This window comes from Vipera ursinii (genome assembly GCF_947247035.1).
Source record: "Vipera ursinii genome assembly, chromosome: Z".
Taxonomy (NCBI): Eukaryota; Metazoa; Chordata; class Lepidosauria; order Squamata; family Viperidae; genus Vipera; species Vipera ursinii.
Window position 1 is genome coordinate 50,954,553 of NC_139517.1, and position 24,031 is coordinate 50,978,583.

Consider the following 24,031-nt stretch of genomic DNA (forward strand, 5'->3'; position numbering starts at 1 on the left):
TATACCATGTTTTCCTGAAAGTAAGAACTTGTCTTACTTTCTTTTGGCCTCTGAAATAAGCAGAAGCTTTTATTTTCGGGGAGGGCTTACTTTTTGCTGGCACCAGCACCAATAGGCATGAGCAGGTGGGGGTGGGGCAGGGCCTGTGCATGGGGTGGAGAAGCAATGCAGCGGTGAGAGCATGGTGGTGGTCCAAATACGGTACTGGTGTGGCCATGGTGGGCTGTGGAAAGGGCGCCGAGCCTGGTACTGGGTGAGTTGGCCCAGATCTTCCATGCAACTACCGGAGCGCCCCATCCGCTGCCAGCCTACCAGGGCCCTTCGCCAGTGGCTGCTGGTGGAATTTGCTACCACCAGCCCTGCCCTCTCCATCCCACCGCCTGCTTGCCTGCAGCCACAATGAACCAAACCCTCGGTAAGCCCTGGCCTCCGCCCGCCTGAATGCTGGCCCTACTACTAGGACATTTCTCGGCCATGTTGGGTGCCATGTGGCGGCCAAATGGCTGCCGTTGCTGCTGGCCTCGCAGGGGTCTTTGCCCTCCACCTGCATGCTTACTTAGTGCTGCAGGCGCCAGGCTAAGGGCTGAACCTGGCACTCTTTGGGCCCTGGCGGGCAATGCACCTATCATACCAGCTGGATGCTTTTGGCTTCTACCAGCTGCTCCCACCAGATCGCCTTCCACGTACTATACTAACCTGCCTTTCAGCTGCATTCCGTTTCTCCGTTCACTTCTCAGCCTTTGCTGCATGGTTGTGGGACAAAAAAAGAAAAGTTTAATTGGACTTTCTAATTTTGTGAGATCTTGCAAGAAGTTAGAAAGTCTGATTGCATTTTTTTTGGTCCCACAAACATGCAGCGAAGGCTGAGGTTTGGAGGGGCTGCACGCGCACCTCACAGAATGGGGGGTGGTGCCGCCTGCTTGGAAAGCTGCTGCGGCCCGTTTGCAGAGCTGCCGTCTTCCTCCGAAGGTGGCAGGTCTGCAAACTGGCCATGGCAGCTTTCCAAACTGGCGGTGGCAAGTCTACAAATGGGTGGCGCTGCCGCCCGTTTGGGCGGAGGTGCGCGCGCACGTCTCCAAAGTTTTGGAGAGCTGCGTGCACACCTCTCGGAACGGGCGGTGGCGCCGCCAGTTTGTTTAACCTGCCGCCGCCGGTTTGTAAAGCTGCTGCGGCCAGTTTGCAGAACTGCCACCTTCAGAGGATGGCGGCAGCTCTGCAAATGGGCCACAGCAGCAAACGGAGAGGTATGCACACAGCTCTGCAAACCTTTGGAGATGTGCGCATGCAGCTCTGCAAACCTTTGGAGAGGTGTGTGCGCACCTCTGCCCGAACCCGAACAGGCGGCGGCGCCACCCATTTGTAAATGTGCTGCCGCCGGTTTGGAAAGCTGCTGCGGCCAATTTGCAGACCTGCCGCCTTCAGAGGATGGCGGCAGCTCTGCAAACGGGCCGCAGCAGCTTTCCAAACCGGCGGTGCCACCTCCCGTTCCGAGGTGTGCACGCAGCTCTCCAAACCTTTGTAGAGATGCGCGTGCAGCTCCACCCGAACGGGCAGTGGCGCCACTGCCTGTTCGGAGAGGTGTGCGCACAACTCCGCCTGTTCGGAGAGGTGCGCACGCAGCTGCCCCATTCGGAGAGGTGCACGCACACCAGGTGACTGGGAGCCACAGGAGACAGCTTAAAGCAGTGTTTTTCAACCACTGTTCCGCGGCACACTAGTGTGCCGCGAGATGTTGCCTGGTGTGCCGTGGGAAGAATTGAAAAAACACTGACCTAGGAGACAGCAGTGAGAGGAGGAGGAGGAACAGCCACGGGTGGAGCGGCGCTGCAAGACTCTCTGGCGGGGAGCCTTGGCTGACGGCCCTACTTTGCTGGAAGCAAAAGCCCGGGAAAAGAAGTGGGCTCGACCTCTCTAGGCACCAGGGCTCCACGGCAGCGTAGCTCCGCCCCCTTCTCTGGCTTCGGAGGGTCTCTTGCTGAAGAGAGAGAAGCTGGGGAGAGGCGACCGGCTCGCTTATCGGAAGAGGACGGACGGGCGGCCAGCCCGGCTCGCCTGAGCTGTCGCGTGGTTGGTTGCCTGCAATGTTCGAAAAAGCTCTTCTTCCCCAGCACGCGCCGCTTACTCCTTACTCCCCGCGCGGCTGAGGATGCGAGACTCCCGCCTGGTCGGCTGCCTGGTTGCTCGCCGCGACCCCTCGCCCCAGCCCAAAATAGAGGGATCTGACCGCTTCGCTCTTGGAGGCTTCGCTTGCGTCTGAAAAATTACATGGCTGATTTTTTTTTAACCTGTCCTTTTGATACGTTGCATAATAAAATGTCCTTTGGACCAAAGCAATTAAAAACCTTTGGGGTTCCCCCCCCCTCTGGAGTGAAGTGCTTTTGATGGTAAAGGTGAGAAAGAAAGAAAAAAGGAAGGGAAAAAAGGAGAAAGGGGGAAAAGGGAGGGAGAAAAAAAAAGAATAGAAAAGAAAGAGAGAGAGAGGAAGGAAGGAAGGAAAAAAAAGCAGGAAGAAAAATTAAAAAGAAATGCAAGTAGCTTCCAGTTTCCACAAGTAGAAAGCAAGAAATTGAGAGAGGGAGGGAAAGAAAGTGGGAGAGAGAAAGGCAGGAAAGAAAGGAAGATAGAAAGAGAAAAGAAAGAGGGAAAAAGAAAGAAAGAGAAAAGAAAAAGAAAAAGAAAGAAAGAAAGAAAAATAAATGAAGGAGAAAAATGCAGAAAGAAAAATTAAAAAGAAATGCAAGTAGCTTCCAATTTCCACAAGTAGAAAGCAAGAAATTGAGAGAGGGAGGGAAAGAAAGTGGGAGAGAGAAAGGAAGGAAGGAAGATAAAGAAAGAAAAGAGAGGGAGGGAAGAGAGGGAAGGAAGGAAGAAAGAAAAGAAGGGAAAAAAGAAAATACAGAAAGATAAATTAAAAAGAAATGCAAGCTTTCCTTTTCCTTCACAGCAAAAACAAAAGCCCCAAAATAAAATAAAATAATAATAATAATAATAATAATAATAAGAAGAAGAAGAAGAAGAAGAAGAAGAAGTTGAAGTTGGAAGGGACCTTGGAGGTCATCTAGTCCAACCCCTTGAGAACACAGGCCATCCTCGACTTACGACCATTCGTGTAGCGACCGTGGGGAGGTCCAACGGTGTGGAAAACCGTGGAGTGCCTCGTGATTTTTTTCATGAAACAAGTGTGCCTTTGCCCAAAAAAGGTTGGAAAAACACTGGCTTAAAGAGCCACCCTAGGCATTCATGTCACCCCTAGTCCTTTTTATTATCCAGCAACTGTACTTTATATGTTTTAGCCTACAGTCCTCTAATCATCTTTTTTGCTCTTCTCTGCACTCTTTCTAGTCTCATTATCTTTTTATATCATTTATAAAACTGTTGAACAGCACTGGGCCCAAAGCAGAGCCCTGTAGCATCCCATTGGAGATGTCTCTCTAGGTAGATTTGATACATTTTATAGCTATCTTTTTAATAAAATCTTTGAACCTACTGTGGATCCACCTACATTTGAGTTGTCAAACCTGTACCTATTAAGTTATTAAAAATGCTATAAGAAACTTTTAAAAAATAGGTTATGTTGTTTTGTGTTGCAATGCAGTGCTAAAGTAGAAATTGAAGCTAATAAAAAATGCAGTGATTCTTACTAGGCTCAAACATTGTTTTTATTTTATGGACTACATTGACTCACAGTTCATTTTCAGAATCAATTTAGCATAAACTTTTAACCTTTAAATAAGCACTGGAATATTCAAAGGACTGCTGAACTGTTTAAATGGCTGCTTATGTATTAAGATTTTCAAGAGACTGCTCCTGCCATAATTTGAGGAATTATAGCCAGAGGCAAAAGTTTACTCAGCAATTGTATCTTAATGTAGGATATTCCCATTAATGAGATATATCTAATGTTTGGTACTGTTTCAATAAGAGGTGAAGGTATTTATATATTTTTAATCCACTTAAACTCCTATACTAATATTACATTTTTAATTTAATCAATGATGCTTTCTATTGTGATGCTTTAATGTTGTTTTTATTATACTGATTTTAATAGGTGAACTGCAATTTTTAATATTTGCATGTTATTCTAGAACACTATTGAAGAAAAGGAAATATATCAAGTACATAATTAAAGATAAACTGCTCATTAATTTGGCTTTTGTGGTTCCTTTAATTCATAGGATTTTGTCTGTGTAAGAATCAATGACCTTTAAAATGTAGCTTTTATAGCAGTTCTTTTTTCCTGTTATCAGGTTGCATGGCTTCCATTTCATGCTTTTAAATGGAATGATTGCATTTTGACAGCGAAGATTGTATTACATTTTGTTTGACAAGGAAAGCTAAAAGATTTAGATTTTATTTGGAATTTTGTAATTTAAATGTGTAGAAGATGCAAAGGAGCTACAATTACATGCCAAAACCATCAGTTGTACATATTGGTTCTTATCTTGCAGTTATAGTATATAACATGTCTTTTTAGAAAGAGGGCAAAGGGGTATGGTTCCTACCCTTCTGAAGTACTCTAGATATATAGTTATCCATTCCTTTAACTTCATTCCATCCTCTCCTTCCAGTTGAATCCCAGATCCTGCATTATCTCCACTAAACATGTAATTTATATCATTAAAAATTTAGAGAAAAGGCCCCTACATGATTAAAAAGCTTTTAAAGCAACTAGTATTGTTTAAAAAACGAAAAGAAAAAAGCACCGTAGAATTTTAATGAATCAAATATAGCTAAAATCAAGATGATTAAATATATAATATTTTGTTGATCCAATGGCACATCCTAAAGTTTTTCATTTTACTTTTTTGCTTTCTAAAACTGTTTCATTTCTACAAAGTAGGAATTAGGAGTCACACTATTTGGAGATGGGTGGCATATAAATTTAATAAATAAAATTAGTAATAAAATCAGTTGTAGAAAATTCAACTGAAATTAAGTTTATAAAAAATCATTAAGTCAAACACTATCAACTATCTCTTTTCTTTTACTAGAATAAATACCTTACATATTTCATACCTGTTAAGCATCAGTTATTAAAACTTATTGCAAAGGTATCTGGTATGGCATCAGATTTAATGAGAAATCAGGGTTTCCCTACTATACACATTTTTCTTGACAAGATTCATTTTCTAAAATTTCTATTACAGATAAGTTTGTTCATTTGACTTTGAAGATGCTAACTTTCCTTAATTCCAATGTCTCAGGTTACAGCATTGCATGAGCAAAGCAGTGGTAAGTAGAAGTGTGCAAACTTGACATGTAGTACTCAAGAACTTTCACGTTAAAGAAAACATGGTACCTCGTAGCTCTGAATATGTTTAGTTAATTCTCATGCTGGGCATAATAGAATCCTGCATATTCTTGCATTTTCTCTTATCTATATAAAGAAACCTTTTCCAATTCCCATTAAAACAGCAGAAATATTGCTCAGACAAAACTGCTATCAAGTTAGATAGGGGTGCATTTTAGTGGTGGGATTCAAATAATTTAACAACCGGTTCTCTGCACTAATGACCATTTTAAGTATAAAAAATGATATAACAAAAGGTAGTTTATTATTTAATGCATTTAATATTTAAATAACAATAATACTGTTAAGCTATTTCCATATTGCTTCTTGATTAGCGTCCTCACTTGCAATTTTCTTTGCTTGTATCCAAGCATCACCACCAGTGTGGTTTATCCTTAACCATCTTTTCACTGTAGGAGTAGGATTCCATTCCTTTAGAGCAGGGGTGTCAAACTGCTGGCCCACGGGTCAGTTGTGTCATGCGGAAGCTGTGCCCACCCCACTGCCGGCAATGGCAAAACCATCCCGATATGTTGCCCATCACGTGACGTGAGTCTGACATGTCTGCTTTAGAAGTAGACCGATTAGACTAATTGTCCTTATGTTTGATATATTAGAAACAGGCGACTTCTCTGCACATATTTTCATCTTTGGAAAAAACCCTTTCCGCTTCTGCTGAACTTACGGCAATTGTTCTAATAATATTTTTAGCTTTTTGTACACTTTTAGGAATTATAGTTTTGAGAATTTTTTAAAATATTTTCCACAAAACCACAATAATAATTAATATCAATTTGATAATTAAAATGTCATTAAATGTAACCAATTGTTCTTCAGCTGCTTTCAATGGAACAAGAACCTCTTCAATATTCCAGTAATCTGGCTCCAAAGAATTGAGAAACTGTAATGTATTCCTATCTTGAATTTGGTTACGATTTGCTTTTAAGTGTTCACAATCCATTAGTCTTTTTTTCAAATTAATTATGATGTTTTCTAAGTCTTCCCTGAAGAAGCTTGACAAATTATAATTTTCTACGAGTTTTATATTTTTGAACGTTTCTGAATTAATTCAACTTTTTTTTTGTATGGACCCTTTTGCTTTCCAAGCATTTGAAAGATTTAATAGATCTTATCACAAATTTTTCAGCCTTTATTATATTTCTTGCTTTCAGTGCATTTGAAAGAAGAGAAATTTCATTTAAAATATCAATGCCAAATCAGTTATATTTATTTTCAAGATGGGCAGCCATGCCTAAGTACTTTTCATTTGAATAAAAATAAGCGATGTAGCGCTGGATAAGTGAGCCACACAGCTAGGGGCTGACCTTAAACTACAGGCAGCCCATCTTGGTCCTCAAACTCTTACCAATCTTTATCATTTCAATTCCAAGTTGTTCCGATATTTTGGTAAGTTCAATTTGGTTATTGATGAAAAATAGTATATATCTTATCAATAAATATTTTAAAATGATTTACTTGCTTTATTTCCTTTATCGAATCATCTAAAACAAGATGGAGGCGATGGTTTAAACAGTGCCATATTTATTATGTTTGAAAAATCTTTTGCTATCCTAGTGCTCACTCCAGATTTTCTCCCAAGCATAATGCTGGCACCATCAGAGCAAAATCTTATTAAATTTTTTCTAGTTCTTAGTAGATACAACATTATTTAAACTTTCCATAACTGAATGCATCTTGTTTTTCCAATTCAACTAGCTCAAGAAAAATTGTTGGTGATGTAACTGAATTCTCAAAGTATAATAACTGGTTTGCAAGATATCGTTGAGGCTTCACCAATAAACATTTTCAGATTATTTCCAATAATTTTAGTAAATATTTTTTTAAATTTCCTTTGCAATGAAATCAACTACTTTCACAGCAGTTTTACATGAATGTAATCCTACTTCCATATCTAATCCTTTAGTTTGCACTTCTACATCGTTTTTCATGTGTGAAAATGGTTTACATTCTTTTGCCAGGCTGTAAACGGTATTAAATACTCTACAAGTAGTACATAAATATTTTTCATTCATCTTATCTATTGCTTTTCTTATTGAATCCTGCTTAGTTTTAAGTTCTCTTTACAAATGTTATGAGCTTTTGATGAAAAATGTTCTTTCTTTTCCTTAAGAGCTTATTGTACCTCTTTATTTTTCCCTGATCCCTCAGTCTGAAAACCTTTCCATTCTTTTGACACATGAACACTTTTCTTTTTTGAAGTCATATTTTGCACAATACTCGCAACCTAACTTTTTGTTAGAAATTACCAGTCCATCATATTTTTGTTTAAAATTGCTATACTGCTGCACTGTCCAGCATTCAGGAAGACTATTTTCAATTGTGGAGTCATCATTTTTTTATTTCAATAATTGATGTGCTGCTTTCTTCAAGTTAGTGTGGTTGTGCTTGTGACTGTTTTGTACCATCCAAGGCCAATTTTGATACAACTGATTCCAATTTTGATTTCTTATTGAAAAAATCTGTCAAACTTGTTGCCTTTTCATCCTTTTGAGGGCTACTGCAAAAACATAAAAATGTTTTATTTTAATATATAATGTTTATTAATTGGACATTACCCTTTATTGAAGATTGCAAGATATTGTACAAAAACTTATTGAAAAGTGTATGCATCAGTAACCAAGCAAGGACACGCAGTAAATACAAAGTTTTATAACATATTATTACTACAATCACCAGAGGAAATTATAGAATAAAGAGACAACAATAATTAGAATTTTTTTAAAAAAGGAAAAATGGTAAAAGATAAGCCAATAGCTGGGACAAGACAAAAATAATCACAAAAATAAGCTGGTATTGCTCAAGTAGAAAAAATGTTTCAAACAATATGAATAAATTACATCAGTACCAGTATTTAGATATAAGATATTTTAAGAATAAAGGACAAATATATAAGGGAACAAAAGAATATATAATCATAGAGCATATAAAGTACCAACAATGGAAGTTACACGGCAACACATCACAACTAAAAGAATGGTTGTAAGTTGTGCACTACCTGTATAGAAGTTATCTCTGACTAAATCAGTGTTTAGTGTATGCAATTATATATCTCTGGCTAAAACCAATGTTTCTGGAATAACAGCTCATGAAATCTCTGCTACTTATAACAGTTTACTCCATAAAATGACAAAATTGCTTAACTAAGTAAGCATTTGTTATATGAAGTCACAGGTTCCTGTCACTGAACCGCTATTTGCCGTCTGAAACAGCACCTGTTACTTAAACAGTGCTTATTAAAATACTGAACTAAGGTTTGATATATGAAATTGAAATTCTGCTATTTAAATTTAAATCATACGGAGGTGGGGGGAGAGCTGTCCACGTGCCCCGCAACCGTTTACCGCGCTGAAGGGCCCCTGCAGCCAGGCCTTCCACGTCCAAACACCTCTCGAGCCTTGCCTGTTTGGTAGTAGCTTCTCCCACATTCTTCTTCCTCCTCCTTTGAGCAGCCCGAGGCCGGTCCTTGGAAACGAAGCCCGGCCGCAGCGATTGGGTGGGGTAGGAACGATTCCCTTCGCTTCTGGACTGGCTCCAAAATGGCCAGACTAGCGTGCATTCACGTGCCTCCAATCCCATCCTTGCTGCGATTTGGCTTTGCAGCAAGCAAGGTAGTTCCGAGGCACGTGAACGCACGCTAGCCTGGTGTCTCAAAAAAAAACGGTTTTTTTCCCCTGTTCCTGGCAGTGAAAATCCTCCCCCTTACTTGAGACAGGTTTTTTTCCCCTCATCCTTCCTTGGGTTTTTGCTGCCAGACAGTCTGGCAGCGAACAGCCAAAGGGAGCAGAGAAAAAAACCCCTGCTCCCACGTGAGGGCAGAGATCCTTCCCATTTTGCTGCATTAAGTAAAACAATCTCGCAGCGAACAGCCAAGGGGAACAGAGAGGAAAAAAACCCGGTCTCACGTAAGGTGGAGGATTTTCACTGTCAGGAGCAGGGGGAAAACCCGGCTTTTTGAGACGCCAGACTAGCGTGCATTCACGTGCATCCAACCGCCTTGCTTGCTGCAAAGCCGGATTGCAGCGAGGAAAGGGATTGGAAGCACGTGAGTGCACGCTAGTCTGGCCTTTTCTAGACTGGTTCTCCGAAGTCAAATTAGCTACCGGTTCTACTTAACTGGTGCAAACCAGCTGAATTCCACCACTGGTGCATTTACAGGGGTTAAAAGTAACTTCCTAAATGTTAGAGCTAAATCACCTTTAAGTAAACCCTGCTTTTATAGACTAGGCCATGGGTAGGCAACCTCGGCTCTTTTATGACTCATGGACTTCAACTCCCAGAATTCCTGAGTCAGCTATGCTGACCAAGGCTCTTATAATAAAATTACTGGATCTTAAATTGAGTGGGCAGTGACTGAAAATTGGCTTAGATCGGATCTACAAAAGCTGCTCTTATTAGAAAATCAGCTACACTCTTAAGAACGGAATATATTAAGTCTCCTCCAAATGACAAGAACTGTCCAGCTCTTAACTCACAGTAATTTTTGCTCAGAAATGAGAAACAACCTACAACAGAAAGATGCTCTAAATTTACAAATTCTTAAAACTTTGCAAAATAATTGCTTTTATTTCCCATTTGATCAAACAATTGTTTTGATTTTCTTTTTGATTTCTTATCCTCTTTCATATGACAGCACCATCTCCAATCACAAATGTGAAAAAAGGGAAAGTCGCCAAAAATAGCATTTCATTCTCCTGGCAGGAACCAGATCGACCCAATGGCATCATTCTGGAATATGAAATCAAATATTTTGAAAAGGTGTGATAGTCTGTTTCCAAGATCCTACTAACTGATTTCTTTACTCTTCTGTTCTTTTGGAATAATTTCTATTAAAAAGTATTGACATCACTTCTTACTTTAAATTACTGACAAATATTGTATTCAATTAGGAATTTTTAATATTTATGTTTATGCATGCATAGGTATATGTTTTCACTAATACATTACTTGTATCAAAACAAAAAATATTTTAGTTTCCCATCAGTTTCATTTCCAATTATATTGCAGTAAAATAAAGATAATGTATACTGCAATGTCACACTCAAAAGTCACCATACTTCAATGCGGACAATCTCTAATTACTAAAGAATTGGAGTTTAATTAGTGAGATTAGTGAGCATGAGAATATTGCCAGAAAGTCATGTACTTTGAAGTTATAGAAAATAGTTACTACTGTTAAAATACCTGTAAAAACAGTGCAACATAATGAAATGGTAGGTGCCTTAGTAAAGAATGCCAGTAGTGTTTTGTTGGCAAAGAATTGCTGACTTCATAGTTCTGTTTCTTATTTACACTCATTTTCCATTTTTATTATTCTAGGAACTATTTTGGTTAAATATTTTAGTTTCAAAATGCCAGGAGAATACAGAGAAAATCCACACTACCAGGTTTTGTTGCTTTATGCATCTCTGAGTGTTTTTACTCTCCCAACTAAGAACTGCAAATTTCAATTTGATTAAAAATGATGGGGGCTTTGCTTTATAGATTCCCAAACTGTTTCCCACATGACTAAGCTGTAATTCCCAAGTTTCCTAAGTAAATTGTTAAGTTAAGCATACCTAGTTGTTGATTGGTTCATGATACACAAAAGCATCACTAATAGCACAGGCAGCAGAAGAGAGCAAGTAAAGACAATTTTATAAATTGCTGCCTATTAACTATTGACAATCTGGCATTTTTTACTGTTCACCAAAATGCAGTGTTTTTCTGCCAGTTATAACTACTGACTGGAAAAAAAATATTTCAAAACCTTTCTTGAAAGAGGTATACAAACCATCAAGATCCAATTCAAATTCACCAATTTGATTCAAAAGCATGCAGTTTGTCTTGACAGGTAGATCATGGCATCTTCTAGAATCCTGTCACCTTCCTTGTGCAAAAGTAATAGGGATGAGGGCAGGTTTCCTATAATTTTAATGGTGACTAGATAATGTGAAATCAAGGTGTCCCTAATGGGAACATGGCCTCAAAATATTTTTTCAACAGAACCACGCACCCTCCAGTCTGTGGAAAAACCTCTTTCCACGGAACTGGTCCCTGGTACTCAAAATGTTGGGGATCTCTGAGCTACATTATTAAACTTTATTATGCTTAGTATTATATTTAGTATCCTTTAAGTTATTACTTTTTATCAAACTCAAAATGTATTAATGTATTAAAAGTTAATGACAAATTTTGTGATAGGCCTTCATTTAAAAGAAATTAAATTCAAAGCTCATTAAAATTCTTATAATAAATAATATAAAATTGCAGATAAAAATAGTTTCACCAGATACCTTTTAGAATTTTCATGTTATATCTGCATTAAAAGTAATTTTACAGTAATACTTCTCATTAAAAGACATTAATAGTTCCTATGCTCTAAATTGGGACGCGGTGGCTCAGTGGGTTAGGACGCTGAGCTTGTCGATCAGAAGGTCGGCAGTTTGGTGGGTCGAATCCCAAGTGCTGCGTAACAGAGTGAGCGCCTGTTACTCGTCCCAGCTTCTGCCAACCTAGCAGTTCAAAAGCATGTAAAAATGCAAGTAGAAAAATAGGGACCACTACGGTGGGAAGGTAACAGCATTCTGTGAGCCTTTGGTGTCTAGTCATGCTGGCCACATGACCACAGAGACGTCCTTGGACAAGCGCTGGCTCTTTGGCTTTGAAACGGAGATGAACACTGGCCCCTAGAGTCGGAAATGACTAGCACCCATGTGCAGGGGAACCTTTACCTTTACCGTTTACCTATGCTCTAAATACCAAAAGGCACATACATTCATTTAATAAAAACTTTAACAATAAATATAAAACTGAGTTTGGTGTGTTCCTCCTGGTATATCAGCTATGCAGCAGTTTTGTGTACCCTTATTTACAGAGCTGGGCAAGTTCCTTTTTCCACACAGGTTTCTCTTTTCTTACTATTAAACTGCATCGCATCTGCCACAAAATTAATGCTAAATTAGGGTAACTGTTGGTAGAACATGAAGCTAGATTGTAAAGTCCAGTAAAATGTTATTATTATTAGTTTAAAGTTTGATCCAGGTATAAATCTATATCAACTTTAATAGTTAAGAAAGGGAAGGATTTAAACCCAATTCCTAAGTGATGGATCAAATCATTATAGACAATTTTTTTAGCATTTTATGGTACACCAAGAATTGGACCCAATGGTTGTACTTGCTATTTATGAAATTTATTATTCTATATATATGTGTGTGTGTGTTCATGTATGTTGTTGCACCACAAAAAGGATCAGGAGACCACTTGTACCATCGTCAAATCCAAGCAGGCAAGAATTACAGCAGATGGCTTGAAACCGGCTTCAGCGTACATTTTCCAGATTCGAGCTCGCACCTCAGCAGGTTATGGTGGCTTCAGTCGAAGATTTGAGTTTAAAACCGGCCCAGTGTGTAAGTCATTTTCATTACTGACTACCCAGGTCTTTATTCGTGATTATGAGAAAATCATCAGCTGATCAGTATTTTTGCAGGATCATTTCAGCCTTACCATAGTCTTCCCACTTTAGGTCTCCTAGCTTAGTTTTCTTCAGACTTATCAGTAACATGAGTTAAGTAGTTTAATTTTTTCAAAACTACAGTTTATAAAACTTGATGATTATCAAAAAACATCAGTTTATCATCATTATATTAATAGGTTGATTCCAAAATTGAAGAAAGCCATGAGTAGGATCTGAGTACTCTATGTGTAAACAATTGAGGACAAAAAGCAACTTGAGCTTTTCCATATTTTTCATGGTTAAATATGAGTGCACACCTGGCAAGTCCCAACAGGCAATCTTATTTCTCTGCCCACCAGGTTTCTGGGTGCTTCACCGACCTCGGGCTCAGGGTAGGGGCGGGGGAGTGGCAATAGTTATGAGGGAGACTCTTTGTCCTCAGGAGTCCACCGTCGTCCAAATAGCCGGGTGTGAGTCCCTCCTCCTGAGATGTGGCCCTAGGGCACAGTTGGGCTTGCTGCTGGTGTACCTTCCGCCTAGTCACACAGCAGCAGCCCTGCCTGAGCTTCTCGATATCCTCTCGGGGCTGGTGGTTGAGTTCCCCAAATTTATGGTTTTGGGTGATTTCAATCTACCATCCCTGGGAAGATCATCTGAGTTGGCCCGAGAGTTCATGGCTTCCATGACGGCCATGGACCTGATGCAAGTAATTCAGGGCCCGACTCATGTGGGGGGCCACACGCTCGATTTGTTTTTTCTATCTGGACGGTGGTTAGATGATCTTGGTGGGGGTTCCCCAATTGTTAGACCCCTGTCATGGACTGATCATCATCTCCTGAGGCTGGTCTTCTGTTTTGCCACCCCCCCCCCCCCCGTTGTGGAGTTGTTGAACCATCAAGATGGTTCCGCCCCAGGCGCTTAATGGACCCTGAGAAGTTCCAGGCAGCGCTGGGGTCTCCACCTGCCTCCTTTGCTCACAGCTCGGTTGATGCCTTAGAGGAAGCCTGGGAAAAGGCTGCCACAGATGCACTTGACCGAGTTGTTCCCTTGCGGCCCCTAACCCGGTGCAGATCCCAGTTCGCTCCATGGTTTTCCGCGGAGCTCCGGGAGATGAAGCGTCGGAGACGGGGCCTAGAGAGCTGTTGGAGATCCACCCGATCTGAATCCGACCGATCGCGACTAACATCCTTTACTAGATCTTATCTCGCGGCAATGAGGATGGCGAGGTCTAATTACTTTGCTACACTCATTGCGTCTGCAGATAACCGCCCGGCTGCCCTGTTTAGGGTAACTCGCTCCCTACTTAATCAGGAGGTGAAGGAGGATCCCTTACAGGGTCGTGCCGAGGAGTTTTGCCAACATCTGTCGGACAAAATCGCTCGGATTCGGACCGGTTTGGACTCCGACTGGGCAGAGTCTGACGATCAGGACATGGGTGGTCTTGTCGATGTTATCTGGGAGGAGTTCGACCCTGTGACTCCAAAGGAAGTGGACAGAATTATGGGGAAGCTGAGCTTCACCACTTGTTTATTAGATCCATGCCCTTCATGGCTGGTTTATTTGGCTCGGGAGGGAACATGAAGCTGGCTCCAGGCGGTGATATCTGCTTCCTTGAGTGAAGGTTGTTTCCCCTCCGTCTTGAAAGAAGCGGTGGTGATACCTCTCCTCAAGAAACCTACCTTGGACCCAGCTGTGTTAAACAACTTTCGTCCGGTCTCCAACCTTCGCTTTCTTGCTAAGGTTGTTGAGAGTGTCAGCTCCCTTCGGTCCTGGAGGAAACTGACTATCTAGACCCATACCAATCGGGATTCAGGCCCGGGCACAGCACGGAGACGGCATTGGTCACCCTGGTGAATGATTTCTGGAGGGCTCGGGACAGAGGTTGTTCCTCTGTCCTAGTCCTACTAGATCTCTCAGTGGCTTTTGATACCATCGACTATGGTATCTTGCTGCAGAGGATTGGGAGTGGGAGGCACGGTTCTTCAGTGGTTCTCCTCCTACCTCCTGGGACGTTCGCAGTCAGTGTTGGCAGGGGGACAGAGATTGACCTCGAGGCCTCTCGTTTGTGGAGTTCCTCAGGGGTCGGTCCTCTCGCCTCTCCTGTTCAACATCTATATGAAACCTCTGGGTGAGATCATTCGCGGCTTTGGAGTTGGGTATCATCAGTATGCTGATGATACCCAGCTTTTCATTTCAACCCCAAACCACCCCAGTGATGCCCTCAACGTGATGTCCCATTGCCTGGAGGCGGTCCGGGTCTGGATGGGGAGGAACAGGCTTCGGCTCAACCTTGACAAGACAGAGTGGCTGTACGTGCCAGCATCTCAGGAAACTCAGATCATTCCATCTCTCACTATGGGAGGTGAGTTATTACCTCCCGTAGATAGAGCTCGCAACTTGGGAGTTCTCCTAGATTCACAGATCTCTTTATAAGATCATAAATTAACTGTGACTAGGGGAGCCTTCACCCAGTTACGCCTGGTGCGCCAGTTACGGCCCTATCTAGACCGTGATGCCTTACGTACAGTCACTCATGCGCTCGTGACCTCTCGATTAGACTACTGCAATGCTCTCTACATGGGGCTGCCCTTGAGAACCACTCGGAGGCTCCAACTGGTGCAGAATGCAGCCGCGCGAGTTGTGTTGGGGGTCTCCCGATACTCCCATATTACACCTCTGCTCCGTGAGCTGCATTGGCTTCCGGTTGCCTTCCGGGTGAGATTCAAGGTACTGGTTATGACCTACAAAACCCTACATGGCATGGGTCCGGAGTACCTTAGGGAGCACCTGCGACCAGCATCAACTTCCCTCCGCCCAGTGCACTCCCACAGAGAGGGCCTCCTCAGGGTGCCGCCGTTCGGAGAATGCTGTCTGGTGACCCCCAGGGGGAGGGCGTTCTCTGTGGGTGTGCCTGACCTGTGGAACCGTTTACCGGTTGAGCTCCAGATGGCTCCCGACCTTCGCTCCTTCCGACGCGTCCTAAAAACCTATCTGTTTGAACAATCTGGCATGGTCTGATGGGTTTTGTTTTAATTATTATTTTAATGTAATTTATCTTCTGCATTTAGGCACTAGGATTTAATTTGTTTTCAATTTCTGTATTTGGGCATTTTGATATTTATGTCCCTGTTCACCACCCTGAGTCCTTCGGGAGAAGGGCGGTATACAAATCAAATCAAATAAATAAATATATATATATATTATATACCAAAGCATAGAACTGATTTCAAAGGGAGCATAGTGGGGGCATAGAAATATAATTATTAATCTTAGCACATGAATGTAGAAATCATCCAAGACAGAAATCTTAAATATGTAAAAGATAATGGCAGGTAAGGAGTTTTATCACTGTTCTGCAAACATGAATTTATTTTTAAAAAGGTGCGGAATCAAAAAAAAAAGAAAAGAAAAGTCCTGTATAACAGCGTTTCCCAATCTTTCTGGTTCTGCGGACCAGCAGGGACGATGGCAATGGGGAAAGGGATGGTTTCGCACATACCACTTGTACAAATGGAGCTTCGTGCTCTCACCTGCTGCTTGTGCAGCCCAGTTCCCAATGGGTCACAGACTAGTACCAGTCTGTGGACCAGGGATTGGGGACCCCTGCTGTATAACATTCACGTGAAGAAGATCTTGATGAAGAGATGGGTCTTGATTAGGTGCCTAAAGTGCATAAAAGTAGACACTTCAGCGATTTCATGGGGAGAGAATTCCAACAAGCTGATGTAACTTCAGAAGAGACCTCTTTGTAAGTAAGCACGATAGTGTTCCATAAATGCAGAAGTGATTGCATTAAAACAGATCCCTACTACAAATTATTATTGTCTTGCAATTAGGTGATGGTAATTATTTTATTTATTTATTTATCAATCTTCTTTACCACCCATCTTGTAGAGAGCGTCTTTATTATTACTTCATCTAAGGAATCCTTAGATGTGCTATTAAGGAGTTTTTGACTCTGTGAACATACAGATAGATCTTCTCCATGATATTCTATTACTAACCTGTTCTTTCAGATCTTGCAGAGGTACACTTATTGCCACTGTCACAGTCCATCTTGTTTTTGTTGTATTTTTCTACTCTTCCACCTTCCTCAGCAATAGAAAGCTGAGTCTTTCTAATAATTGTCACCAATGAGGCATGAAGAATGAGAAAAACCTTTGACAATCTTGACCATGTTTGATTATTTTGGTGAGTCTCTCTTTCACATCTTAAATTTTTGCACTTAGAAGGCAATATACTTTCCTTAAAAATTTGTCTGGTTGACTCTGTTCTTTTAATCACGAACGCTTTTTCTTTTGAGGAAATCTAAGTTACTTCTTATCACTGATACAATTAACAAAGACTTTTCTTCGGGTGTCTCCATGCTTGCTTCCTGAGGGAGGATATAAAATCAATTGCTCAGTTCCAGAGAGGGCAGGGTTTGCCTTCTTGGGTTTTTTTTGTTCTTAGCATAACATGCTGTCATTACCCTTGCCCTTCCTTTTCATCTTCATCACTATGTTCTGTTCGTATAGAGACTTCTGAATTTAATAGTAGTTTGTCATATTCATCATATTCACCATTGAAACTCACACTGTCAAGTCTGGAAGTATGTGGAATTTTAGGGGCTTGCTATTTTCTAGAACAGGGGTCTTCAAACCTGGCTCTTTTATGACTTGTGGACTTCAACTCCCAGAAGTCCTCAGCCAGCGTGTCTGGCTGAGGAATTCTGGGGGTCGAAGTCCATAAGTCATAAAAGAGCCACGTTTGAAGACCCCTGCTCTAGAATCTTCACTTTTTCCTCAAGTTTACACTTATGAAAAGTGTAATTTGAGTCCTCCATAAGTAGGAATACAAACATTGCACACACTTTGCATGTAAAAAGTGGTCCAAGTTGTGGACCATATAGTAATAAGAATAGGGGCCTGGCTTCAAAGAACTTAATGACTGCAGGTATGTATTGACCTCCTCTGGAATGATGAAATCTAAAATAGCTGCTATATTTCTATGTACTTTTTGAAGCAATCTTGATTTTTTTGAAAAGATGTAATTGGGCAGTAGGTTCTTTATGTGAGAAGGAATAGGAGGTAAAACCCTAAGTTTATAATAATTCAAATTCAGTTTCTTTTAAAAATGTGGGGTTTTTTTGTATTTCTAAACATAAAAACATTTATAAATCTTGTTCTACCAATACAATTTGAGAGAAACAGAGGATGTGGCTCAGCAATTGTCAGTTATGCCAATTTTTCAAAGCATATTACTTTAGTGTTATTATCTATTCTCCTGATAACCCAAATGGAGTGAGGGGATTAAATAGTAGCAGTGCAATTTATTAAGAACAGTACTTTTGTGATATGCATATCACTATAAAGTAAGCAAGAATGTGAATCTTCCTTTTACTTCCTTCTGTGTTAGACCCTTCCTGTCTTTTGTGACTTATCTGCATTGCTTGATTGCTCTGTCACCAGAATAGGCAGGCAACCATTTTGTAAAGCAGAAATGGAAGATGTCACATTTTATTAATCCCCAATTCATCATCAAATTGCCTGCATGAAAAAAGTTCCAAGTTTAATCTCTGATTATATCAGGCAGAGCTGTAAAAAAAAGTCCAATTTGCTATGCTGGAAAATAGCTACCATGTCTAGAATATGTCATGTTGTCAATTTTATAAAGAAGATGGTAAATGTGCTATGTATTTCTCATGAAGCATGCAATTAAAGCAGGAGTCCCCAACTCCCGATCCATGGACCAGTACCGGGCCACGGCATGCCAGCAACCGTTCTGCATAAACAAGCAAAGCCCCATGCGCGAGATGCAGGCAGCACACAAAACCACCCATCCTTTGATCCATGGAAAAACATCTCTCCACAGAACTGGTCCCTGATGCCCAAAAGGTTGGGGACCTCTGAATTAAACAATGAAATATGCAGTAACCAAAATACCATACCATACCATTGCAGGCTGTGCATGGAAATTGCAATCATTTCCTATACTGCAGCACTGCTTAGTCCTATTCTGCTGAAATTTTCCAATAAGCAATAATACATTAGTTGCAAATAACAATGCTAACCAATAATTCAATAAAGAAACAATAAATCAACTTCTGAAATACTGAGGAAACATATAAGCTTTCTCTTGTCTCCTTTTGAAAACATGTCATTTGTAGACTCATGAAAATAGTCTATTTTCATGAGTCTACAAATGACATGTTTTCAAAAGGAGACAAGAGAAAGCTTATATGTTTCCTCAGTATTTCAGAAGTTGATTTATTGTTTCTTTATTGAATTATTGGTTAGCATTGTTATTTGCAACTAACATATTATTGCTTATTGGAAAATTTCAGCAGAATAGGACTACAGATTTCTTTGATATTTCTTTTTAAAGGTTGAGGAAGATCTCCAAGTTTAGTTCCATTGCATTCTAACGTTATTAGAGAAGATGACCATTATATATTATTTATCCTTGACTCTGTTTAATTTCATTTATTTACTATATTTTAATCTATTGATAAGAACATTCTTTCAGTAGTTTAAAATTCTTAAAGGAAGGAAAACACCATAAAACACATGAATAAATATGCAAGAAAAAAAGTACAGAAATCATGTCATTTATAAAAATGTGCCTCATTGTTATCTTTGTGAGGCAAAGCTATATATTAAGAAAACAGCTACTGCAAAAAGCAATAGTGTTTTTGTATATTCAGCTCTCTCATTGCAAGTATTCTTAGTATATATTTCAGTGTGTCTTGATGTCATAATGATGTGCATCTAGCACTGATGTCACAAATGATGGGCATTTAGCATTGCAGCAATAGTAGCTATTATACAGTGAGAAAGGGGAAATGTGTAGTATAGTTAAAAATGTTAGTGTCAGTTGTATTCCATGATGTCATTTTGCACTCACATGTGTTTTAGTTATACAGAACAAACACAAAACAACAACATATAAAGACCCTTACTTTTTAATACATGCAACAATTGAATTAAAGTTGGAGAATAAATGAATCTTTTCTGAGAACTTCAGTTCAATTACATTTACACAATGCTGTGGAAGCTTACAAAAGTCATGCAGTTGTTCACTTAAACTACTGCTTGAATGGAACAGTAGAGCACCCAAATCATCAGGAGATGGTTCTGTGTATTTATTCAATTGCTATTATTATTATTAGCATTTGCAAATAGTAAATCCATCTCACTGCTAAGCAATCAAACTTCTTATATTAAAAAAGTTGTGGAGATATGAAAACATGCCATATAATGGACTTTCTCCATGGAATTAGATTGCACTTGTGGCTGAAAAGAGTGATAAAACAAATTGCATATATTTTAGAATTCAGGAACTAGAACTTGAGTGGAATGGGAGAACTCGGCATAGCCAGATCGGTGCAACCAGCTCACCACTGCCAAGTCATCACAGGACAAGTCAATATAGCCAATTTGCCATGGGGACAACTCTTTGCGGGCAGCCAGAGGAGAGCCAGGCAGAGCAAACAAGTGGGTAGAGTGTAGAGCAGGAGCACCAGCCAGGGGCTTCCTACCAGAGGCAGAGCCAACCAGTGAGCAAGCAGATGGGCAGAGCAGTAGTGGCAGTGGGGGCTTCCCATTTTCACACACCCTGGCAATGCCATCTTGCTATCGCTGCACCAAACTACAAACTATTCAGAGTTCAAACCATTCAGTGATGGTGGTAGTAATTAGGCCATTCAGTGGCAGTGGCAGTGGGATGGGAGGTGGGGAGGTGCAAAGGACAGACAGGTCCCATTTTCATACACATGTGATCACCGGCACTGCCGCAGGTCATTTGGCAGTGGTGGTTGTGTTTGGGTCATTTGGGAGCAGCGGTAGTGTTCAGGCTGTTCAGGGATGGCATCGGTGGGTGGGGCAAATGGCAGAAGTCATATATGTCCCATTTCCAGACCTCCCCAGCCATTTAGGGCAGGGTAGGTGGGGCAGGCAGCAGGAACGCAGCAGAGGCTGGGTGTGTCACATTTTCACATTTTCTGAAGCACTTGGAGCTTAGCATGGTGGCAGTGGTGATGGTGACTCTGTGAAAATGGCACTTCTTCCCACTAGAGGGAGAGCCAAGTTGGTGGGCAAATGAGTGGGTGGGCAGAGTGCAGAGCAGTAGTGGCCAGACAAAACTTACTGCGTTGCCAGACAAATCTTATTGCATTCTTTGACCAGGTGACAAAATTAGTGGACTAGAGGAATGCTGTGGATATAATTTACTTGGACTTCAGTAAGGCATTTGATGAAGTAGATCACAACCTACTACTTGATAAGATAGAAAAATGTGGGTTAGACAGCATCACCACCAGATGGATTCATAGCTGGCTGACCGGCCGTACTCCCCGTGTGGTCCTCAATGAAACTGCATCTACAGGGAGGGAAGTGTGTAGCGGCATGCCCCAGGGCTCTGTTCTGGGCCCAGTGCTCTGCAACATCTTCAATGAGTTGGATGAGGAGATAGATGGGGATCTCATCAAATTTGCAGACAATACCAGCCTGGCAGGAATAGCCAACACTCCAGAAGATAGGCTTAAGATACAGGAGGATCTTGACAGACTTGAACATTGGGCACTATTTAACAAAATGAAATCCAATGGTAAAAAAAGTAATGCTCTGCATTTAGGCAAGAAAAACCAAATGCACAAGTACAGTATAGGTGGTACCTTGTTCAATAGTAGTAACTGTGAGAGGGATCTTAGATTCCTAGTTGACAAGCACTTAAATATGAGCCAGAAATTTGCTGCAGCTGCCAAAAAAGGCAACACAATGCTAGCCTGCATTAACAGAGTGAAAGAATCAAGATCACGTGAAGCGTTAATATCACTTTACAATGCCTTGGTAAGGTCATACTTGGAATTCTGCATCCAGTTTTCATCACATTGTTGGGGTTCTCTGTGGGGATGCCACTTCCAGAAGTCTGTTCTGGGCCTGGGCAACAAAAAATTAGCTACCAGTTCTGCTGAACTGGTGCAAACCAGTTGAATCCCACCACTGGTTGAGACTCTAGAAAGTACAGAGAAGAGCAACAAAGATGATTAGGGGACTGGAGGCTAAAACATATAAGGAATGGTTTCTGGAATTGGGTATGTCTAGTAGTTAGTGAAGAAAAGGACGAGGTGACATGATAGCAATATTCCAGTATCTCCGGGACTGCCACAAAGAAGAGGGAGTCAAGCTATTCTCCAAAGCACCTGAGGGCAGGACAGGAAGCAACGGATGGAAACTAACCAAAGAGAGAAGCAACCTAGAACTAAGGAGAAATTTCCTGACAGTTAGAACATTCAATCAGAAGCTGTGAAATCTGTGAATGGCCAGGAGCTTCTCATTTTCACTCCACTGCTGCCATCCCAAATGGCTTGAATACCACCACCACCAAATGGGGGGAATATGTGAAAATGAGAAGCCCCCAGCCACCACTGCTCTGCAGTCTACACAACCACTCATCCATCTGGATAACCAAGCAAAAACTACTAGATAACCAATCACATAACGAGGAAGGGAGTAAAGAGGGAAAAAAACATAATGAAGTAAAGGGCGATGGAAAGGATGGAAATCCCAGTTATAAAGTAGGAGATACAAGAAACATATCCAAGACCAATAAATGCCTATATACTAATGCTCACAGCTAGGGAACTAGCAGGGTGAACTTGCAGTATTAGTACATGAAGGCAAATATGAAAAAGTTGCCATTACTGAAACCTAGTGGGATGAAACTCATGACTGGAATGTATTGATGGAAGGATAGAAACTATTCAAAAGAAACAGACCCAACATTGCATTATAATTAAAAGATCACTACATCTCTACAGAAATACACAAATACCCAAAATGTCATGGTTCCAATGGATGAAACTTCAAAGAACTTTGAGCCATTGTTTATCTTAAAGAATCTTTATTTGAGAAGCATAGCATCGGCACTTACATAGCCAAAGCCAAAATCTGAATTCCCCTCCCCTAAGCACATAGTATCCAAGCACAACTCCCTCCTCTAATTTACATTCATAAATCACATTCTCCAATTAGTTTGAAATGCAGGCTCTCCCTCCAGTTCTCCAACCTGCCAATTCTTATCATCTCTTATTTCAAAAACCTTGATTCTTACAATGGTTACAATATTGTTATGTCTAACTAAACTCCCATGCACATTCCTCCTCCTCCCCCCCCCAGTATCTTCTAACTCTAATTCTAAGAGTAAAACGTAAGAAGGAAAATGGTTGCATCTCCATGTGTTGTCAAAGCAAAAACATCTGATTTTAGCAGCATTGACATCTGCCCCCCCTACAAAAAGAACAGATCTGTAATGTAAACAAAAGCATATTCCAGGTTTGTTAGGGTATTTCCTATAGAATCTTTTGATGAGTTTGTTGTCTTTCACATCGCTAGATTTCACCCAAGTGGCAACTACCCCTTCCATTGTACTAGGTACTGCAATTTCCTTTTAAAAATTCTAGAGTCAAGAATACGCTTTACTTCATAGTGAGTCTGACCCGCTACCATGAGGGGGCCAGGTGCCTTCTTAGGGGGAGGTCTTAAAGTGGAACCCCGAAAAGGTTTCAACAAGCTGCAATGGAAGAGAAGGTGAACCCTCCCTAAAAGCCTAGGGAGTTTTAATTCTACTGTGACCAGCTTAATGATCTTTATGATAGAGAAAGGCCCCAAGAATTTCAGTCCTAATTTCTTACTGGGTAATTTGAGGTGTAAATATTTAGTCGACAGATAAACCTTTTCCCAACATGGAATATTCTTTGAGGAGCCTTCTTTTTATCTGCCTGCTTTTTATAGGTCTCAGAAGTCTTTTTTAAAACAACATCATGGCTCTCCAACCTTCTTCCCACCCCCTCAACCATTGATCAAGTGTCTGAGAAGTGAAGGGCGCTTGAGGGTATTCAGGTATTGGGCCGAACTCTTTTCCTGTGACTACTCTGAAAGGCATGAAGCCGATGCTGCTGTGAACAAACTTATTGTAAGCCACCTCTGCAAAAGGGAGGAGGCCGATGCAGTTTGTTTGTTGATAGGAAACAGTATCTGAGATTTTGCTTCACCATCTTGTTAGCGGATTCCACAGCCCCATTAGTAGATGGATGAAAAGCAGATGATAGACCTTGAGATGATCCAATTAATTTAGGAAAGCTCCTCCAAAACCTAGCTGTAAACTGTACCCCCCTGTCTGAAACTATTTGTTTAGGGGCGCCATGCAGCCAGTAGATATGTTTCAAGAACAGTTTAGTCACTCGTTGGGCATATGGGAGTCCTTTGCAGGTGATGAAGTGAGCCTGCTTTAAAAACAGGTCTATC

The 24,031-nt window shown here is 40.9% G+C and overlaps 1 protein-coding gene across 1 annotated transcript in view; it reads left to right on the forward strand.

Moving 5' to 3' along the window:
• Positions 1-24,031, forward strand: part of EPHA5 (EPH receptor A5) — a gene marked incomplete at its 3' end in the record, with an annotated part of 190,333 nt that overhangs the window by 115,119 nt on the left and 51,183 nt on the right. The window contains exons 5-6 of the mRNA XM_083378998.1: positions 9,942-10,066; positions 12,540-12,699. Of these exons, the coding sequence (XP_083235124.1) occupies positions 9,942-10,066; positions 12,540-12,699 (285 nt within the window). The remainder of the gene's footprint in view (positions 1-9,941; positions 10,067-12,539; positions 12,700-24,031) is intronic.